This window comes from Micropterus salmoides, unplaced genomic scaffold, assembly GCF_014851395.1.
Source record: "Micropterus salmoides isolate LMB-PRFRI ecotype aquatic unplaced genomic scaffold, ASM1485139v1 Ms_hic_scaffold_22, whole genome shotgun sequence".
NCBI lineage: Eukaryota > Metazoa > Chordata > Actinopteri > Centrarchiformes > Centrarchidae > Micropterus > Micropterus salmoides.
Genome location: NW_024041373.1, coordinates 18,925,340 through 18,932,461, shown reverse-complemented (window position 1 = coordinate 18,932,461; position 7,122 = coordinate 18,925,340). Strand labels below are relative to the sequence as shown.

Genomic DNA, 7,122 nt, shown 5'->3' with positions numbered 1-7,122 from the left:
CACGATACACATATTTTCAGATCCAGGGTGACTTGCACTTTCCAGGGAACTCATTATCTCTGATGTCCATCACATATAAACGTCCGTAAATCTGCTTAGCAATCACAGAAAAAAGACACCTCTTATAACTCCAGAACTTGCCTAAGAATCAGAACGTTTATTGGTTTTCTTTAGTATCAAAGTAATCCAGTGATAGTTGTCTGTACATTGCAAAGAGGAACTGCTAATAGCTAATTCGGCATACTTTAAATGATGCCAATTTGCCAAAATGTAAACAAATATAGGCTAAAACAACGGGACTCAAACAACTCACAGCATAACTCACAGAATACACTTCCTGATAAGCATTATGGGATCTGTTTTCTAAATGATTACCTACCAAATAGAAATAAGAAAGAATATTAACTTCGTTTGTTTCACAATAATCCTTTAATTTTTGTACATTACTGACAGTGTCAGACTTTGCAAACCCCTGGTTCAGAGAGTTTTAAGGGTCTTTTAAATAAGTGTCAAGGTATTCCACAAATGTTCCACAGAGCCAATCATCAATCAACAAAGTTTTATTTATTGTTACCAGCTGCACTGTATGCTATATGTTCACCTTGTACAAGAAACAAATACAAATACTCACACTAACAACCAAACAATCTGCTAGCAGCCGTCTCTTGCTAAGGTCATGGGACTAAAAGGGATGTATGTGGCTGCTGTTGTTCACAGAGGGCACGATGCCTCCGAGAGCCACAGCTGGCTTTCATTAGAGCGGAAAAACAGAGAAACTATAAGGAGGAGAGGGTGCGGTCATTCACATAAGACTATGATTATAAGAACATTTAACAAGGTAATACAAATCTAACAAGACTGAAAACCATGAACATCAAAAAACGTACATTTGATATATTAAACAAAAATACCACAATGGAGAAAGAGGTGGAGACATGAAAAGCAATAATCCAGACTTGGTTTCTTTTCTGTTCAGATTTGGACATGTTTGAAGGTTCATCTTTTGTTTTTCCTGAGTCAGTAAGACATTTACTGTTTTTATTTTTTCCTACCTCACTAGCTGGTGCTGCAATGTAGGCTACTGTAGGTCCTTTGGTCCTTCGGATGCGAACAGATCATTTTTGGGACATTAACCAAACATCGTAGGTACCTCAGTTCAGCAGAGATGGAAAAGTTACAACAGCAATATTTAATTGAGGTGACACACTCAATGTACAATATCTAACCACTAATGGCAGTCTTTTTGTATTCTTTTTGTTTGTTTTTTGGTTGAAAAGGGTCATTTTTACCTCATAAGCCAAAATATTCTTTCAGGAAGTGGAAACCACGTCTGCTGCCCCACATCTTGTCTCTACATTCAGGGGCCCCCAGCCACGACGTTTAGAAAAGAGCAAAGATGGAGTCCTGATTTCTGATGGTGACGGCAGATGCTGCATTACAGCTGACTTTTCTTGTCTGCTAAACAAATGTCTAAGTATAAATCCATTCATTTTCACACACTGACGAACAGAAAAACAGATATTTGCAACAGAAACACAGAATATAAGAGAAACAGAAGAAGAAGAAGAAAAAAACACAAAATAACTCAAGACACGTTTGCGCTGAAATGGGTGAAATTGAGGGGGGCGGAGGGGAAACGGAGGCTGGACGGAGCGTTTTTGAAGTCACTGTCCCTTCAAGCTCTTCCTTTTAACCAGGGAGGGTGGGTCAGATTTCCATCCTGCACTTGGTAATGTCAACGTGTCCCAGAAGTGAGGAGGAATAACCCTAAAATATTCTGAAAAATAAAGATAAAAACAACAAAAATACCCACTTAAATCAATGAAGAAAAACAGATATGGGGGAGGAAAGGTTTCAGATCTTTCGGCGCATGAATGTGACGGTCAGTCCCATCTCAGTGTGGCAGCTCATGTGTGTATCAACGTCCACTGTCCTCACGAGGGCTTAGTGGTTTCATACAAAAAGAAAACATGTGAAACGTTGCCCGGCAGGCAGTCTGCTGGTAGGTTCAGATGGCTGAAGTCAAGCGTACAGCTGGATGGTAGAGTTGGTAGGTTGCTGGGTTTTAGTTTACATCGGCCCCTTCGCTCGGCAGCAGCAGTCCTACGGCTCAGTCATGTGCTCTCTCATGTGGTTGCCATGTTTGGCGGGTTGGTTGGGGGAAGTGGCCTGTGACGGATGGGTACCAGGGGGCAGGGTGTGGGTGATGGGCACTCCCCCAGGCACCAACCCCTCCACAGGTCCGGGAATCCCGCCGGGGGCAACGCCCACGACACCAGGAGGGAATCTGGAGACGAAGAGGAGGTGATCAACAGGTGTGATAAATGGCTAAGGAAAGTCTTGGAGAAAGTCTGCTGCTTCTCAGTGGCTAATCAGTGATCAACCCCCCCACAAAGGTGAAACTAGTATTTGTCGTTCCTATCATTAGTGAAGTAACTGCTAATTAAAAGTAGAGTTTAAGAACTACAGAATCAAATGAAATCTGAAAAATTGTGTCATTTTAAATATATAACAATGTACTTTGGGTGATACAAATACACATTAATGACAATAAAAAAAGACTCATTAAGCGTCATCACCTCTATGAACTAAATATTCCGAAATGGTGCAACATTAAACATGGCAAGGAGCGCTGCAGCATGGAGGCAACAAATGGGAATGTTGGGGGTTCTAATCTGGTGTAGGGAAGGAACTTTAAAGGGTCATTCACCCAAATTACAAAAACAAAATACATTTCTCACTTTATTATATCCCCATCTCTGAGATTTCTGCAGCCAACTCAATACAATGACATTTTTTTTGTTTGAGAAAATACATTAAAACAAATAATAAGCAACATCTTTTCCCCAAAATAGTGTCCCCAGTAAGTGAGAATTTCTTTCTTTTTTCTCTTTTTTGTAATTTGGGTGAGCCGATCCTTCATTACAAACAGCTGAAAGGGGAAAGGTGTGGGGAGCGGGGGGCTCTTACTGCAAATAAAATATCTCAAAATATCACAGGGGGATTTACTATGTTGCGATACTCCACCAAATGAGTATCTGTATCTTTCTTTCTTGACGTCTAACACCGTGTACTCTTCCTCTACTTTCACTGACAAATCCCCACAACTAAAACCTTCCTGCTTTCTGTCTCGACCAGTCACCTCGCTATCACAAGGAAAATATATAGGGATGCTCTATCTTGATCTTGACACGTGTTACAATCTGTTGCTTAAATGCTCATAAAACATAATGTCAACCTACTCTCAATTTCCAATGTGTCATATGTAACTGTAAATGTATGAACACAGCATTCGAGTGATCCTGTGTTGCAGTTTCATGGTGGTGGTGGGGTTTGGGGAATTGATGAGATGCTGGGTGGAGTGGGTACAGCTGCAGGACGTGTGTTAAGAGTGTGAAGCAGAAAAAGGGCTACAGATTTCAATGAGATTAGGTCTTTATTAATGATGTTATTCATTTGCTCTGGCCTGTGGGCCAGCAGTGGTAGTATTCATTTACCTGGTTGAGAATTAGGTATATAATTTGTCGTGCATTCCCCCCGTTGCTATGGCCTGTACCATGGTTTGGTTCACTCGGCTGTGTGAGAGAAGCAGTTCATTCTGGTTGAGACATTATAGAGACTGAAAAACGAAGAGCCTAAGCTTGACAAGGGACAAATTCATTTGGGCCAAGTTCTATGTATAAATATGCCAGAAAAACGAGGACCCAGCCTACTATACAGGAAAAGAAAGTCAGAATTGTGACAGAAATACATATGAACATCTAGACTACCCCTCCCCCCACGTGTTAAGCCTCATCTACTGCAGGTGTTGAGATGGCAGAGGTGATCTCCGTGCGATGAGAGTAGCCTGCTGAGTTCACATAAATCCACCTCGTACCTGTAGGCGGCACCATTGATCTCAGGGTGAACTTGAGGCTGCTGCTGCTCCATCATTCCCCAGGGTGCAGTGGTAACAAAAAATTCTTTGTTGACGCAGTTTCGGAGGCTGTCAGGAATACGGCCTGTGTTGGGGCAAAATTGAACACTGGTGAGCTGAGAAACCAAAATGCGGATATGCGTGCACTCAAAGATGTCTGCGTACCAGTGATGGCTCTGCGTATTTCCGTGGCAGCGGCCTCTCTCATCTCAAGTGATGCCTGCTCACTGTACCAGGCGGTGTGGGGTGTGCAGATCAAGTTCGGGGCGTCTTTTAGAGGACCTTGGGAAAAACTGTTTAACAGCAAATGAAAGAAACGAGAGAAACAAGGTGATTTAGAGAGGAAGAAAAAAGATACATATTCTAGTTTTCTGATTTTCTTGATATCCCTGGGTTTCGGCCATCTATTTCCTTCACTTATTTGTGTGTATTGGCACAGGCGTATGGTTAAAAGCTGTTTCAATAAGAAGCTGAAGGTGCGATCACACACACCTGAAAGGCTCCGACTCGTGGACGTCCAAGGCAGCTCCCCGTATCCTGCCTTCTTTCAGGGCCTGAGCCAGAGCTTTCTCATCCACTAGACCTCCCCGTGCCGAGTTGACCAGGAAAGCACCTTGACGCATCTACGCACAAACACACACAGCAAAAAATTATTCTAATACTAATAATTTCAGCATTCAAAATATAAAAATGTGTAGCTTTGAGATGCACACCCAGAGGTGATGTCATTGGCTCAACACTGTGTGGGAAGAGAATAAAAACATGACATAAGGAATGACAAGATAAAAAAAGGCTTTTCAAAGAAAGGGGACATTTAAATGACACTAATCCCTTCATCTTCACAGAAGCTCTTCAGGGTATGTAAGAAAGCAGCATGGAAGAAACGATGCAGATGAGCATTCATTGTGTTTAACTTGATTTTCCTTGGAAGGCTTAAAACACAATTAGTGACAACATATTCAGTTTTGAAGAAGCTGTACCTGGTTCAAACCGTTATTAAACCATTGACTTTAACTCAACCTGCGGTTCAAACATAAGCCCTCCAGGTGGCAGCAGTGATCAGGACAAGCCTAAGAGGATTACACTAAAGTGTTTCTTGTATTTACCATGTTATGGGGACAAAAAATCTGTTCAGACAGACATGTTATGGGGACTCACCTCCCGTTTGGAGACAAGCTGTTCCCCAAAGCCTAAACCAATACATTTTGGGGTTAAAGCGCATGCCGTGATTAGCCTAGCTGCTGATTCACCAGGGCTAGTTAACTTGCATTCCTGGCCTGGCAGCCCACTCAGCTGGCAACTGTGACTTGGCTGGACAGTAGCATTCCTGGGCTTATCACTGATTTGTTGGCAACTCACTATAGGTGTGGTGTGCTGCTAAGAATTTGCAAGTGCACAAACATATCGTAGACTTTGAAAAATACAGTATGTTTGATTACACTTCAGGTAAAATGTTTACCATCTAACTGCTGAGAAAAACACATTTTTACTGGTTTATAATATGAGAATGTTAGATTACTGTGTTCTGATTTGATGATTTATAATTTTTTTCTTAAAGTCAGTATGCTTGGCTCTTTTTTTTTACTGAACATGCACAAGAACATACTTTGACTACACATGCTCCTACATCCACTAGGCAATGTTTGGGTCACACCGACCTGAGAGTTACCAGAAAAACAGAAAAGACAAGACACTGTGAGTAAGAACATACTTATTACAGTGAACCTTCCTACCACATCAAAAAACACTAATTTAAAAAGGATCTCCCACCACCATCCACCTCCATGTGTACAGTACATCCCTCTTATTATGGATCCACAGAGATCCTCCAAATACCAGTGTTTCTTTGCATGTGCTTGTTCTGACTATCTTTCCACTCATTAAAAGGTTGTTTAAACAGCCTATGATTGGAAGTTGCCAACAAAGGAGTGCTGGCAGCCAAGGAATGCCCGAATCCAGCCAAGTCAACTGCCAGTCCGCTGGGCTAAAGCTGTGCTACTGACAAACCATCCGGGAATCATTAGCCTAATGAAGAGAAGCAGCCTGCTTTGGAGGTTAGTGGGGAAAGAGCTTCTGCCAATCGAGGTTTATCAGTTTTTAATAAGTTGCAGGCTCTGTCAGCCTCTCTGAACATCCCATGTGTTTCAGTTCAGTTTCCTTTATCTTCCATCACCGGAGGGTCATGTTAGAAAGATATACAATTAGTTCCTGGAGCTTCCTCAGCTCTAAGTCCTCCCCCCTACCTGTTTGATGGTGAAGTCATTGATGAGGTGGTGGTTGTGTTCGTTCAGGTTGCAGTGCAGGGAGACGCAGTCACTCTGGTAGAGCAGGTCCTGGAGAGTGTAGACTCTCTGAACGCCCAGTGAACGCTCCAAGCCATCCTGGAGGTAGGGGTCGTAGAAGATCACGTTGAAACCGAACGCCTTGGCCCGCATCGCCACCGCCTGGCCTGAGCGACCTGAAGAGGCATGAAATGGGTTAGAAAGCGTGGACTAAGAGATGACGGAGATTCTGTTGATCCACTGACTATTCTGCTAGCACTAGTTTTGTACAGAACTTCATGGTTTCCAGACAATGTATCCTAATGACTTTGGTGATACCCAGACTTTTCTTCTAGCGCCACCATGAGGGTGACATTTGTGGTAATGAGTAAAATGTCTCCACAACAACTGGATGTATTGCCATAAAATTTGGTTGAGACATTTATTTCCCCCCCAGCATAAAGTAAAATCCCTTTGGTGAACCCTTAACCTTTCATTTGGCACCATCATCAGATTAAAATGCGAATGTATGACCATAGTAAACATTAGCCTATACCTGCTAAACATCACGTTTGCATTGTCATTATGAGCTTGTTAGCATGCCGATGTTAGCATTTAGCGTAAAGCATCGCTGGGCCTAATCCAGCCTCACAGAGGCTCTAGCACAGCTGTGGACTCTTAATCTTGCTCACTATTTTTGCAGTTTAACAGACTGAACTATGACTATGATTACAGACAGATTAGTCAATAATGAAAATAATATTTTTTGCAGCCCTAATGAATAGCAACAAATAAGTAAACTTGGTTACGTAAACATTTAATCACATTACATTTTAATATATCTAAAAGAAGCTGTCCCTTTTCTATTATCTGAGGCACATCATGCTGGCCATAATAGTAGTCTTATTGTTACTGACTACATACAGCTGCTGTCAACCACAAGAA

At 42.1% G+C, this 7,122-nt stretch overlaps 1 protein-coding gene across 4 annotated transcripts in view; it reads right to left on the bottom strand.

The window, feature by feature from the left end:
* Positions 1 to 410: 410 nt before the first annotated feature.
* Positions 411 to 7,122, bottom strand: part of ctbp2a (C-terminal binding protein 2a) — a 65,801-nt gene continuing 59,089 nt past the window's right edge. For 2 of the 4 annotated variants that reach the window (XM_038737440.1, XM_038737442.1), the window contains exons 5-9: positions 6,160 to 6,374; positions 4,409 to 4,539; positions 4,082 to 4,209; positions 3,878 to 4,001; positions 411 to 2,287 (exon numbers count right to left, since the gene is read on the bottom strand). In XM_038737440.1, the coding sequence (XP_038593368.1) occupies positions 2,104 to 2,287; positions 3,878 to 4,001; positions 4,082 to 4,209; positions 4,409 to 4,539; positions 6,160 to 6,374 (782 nt within the window). In that variant the 3' untranslated portion in view covers positions 411 to 2,103. Of the gene's footprint in view, positions 2,288 to 3,497; positions 3,576 to 3,877; positions 4,002 to 4,081; positions 4,210 to 4,408; positions 4,540 to 6,159; positions 6,375 to 7,122 lie in introns of all 4 variants that reach the window. The other 2 variants (XM_038737443.1, XM_038737441.1) reach the window with 2 other exon arrangements.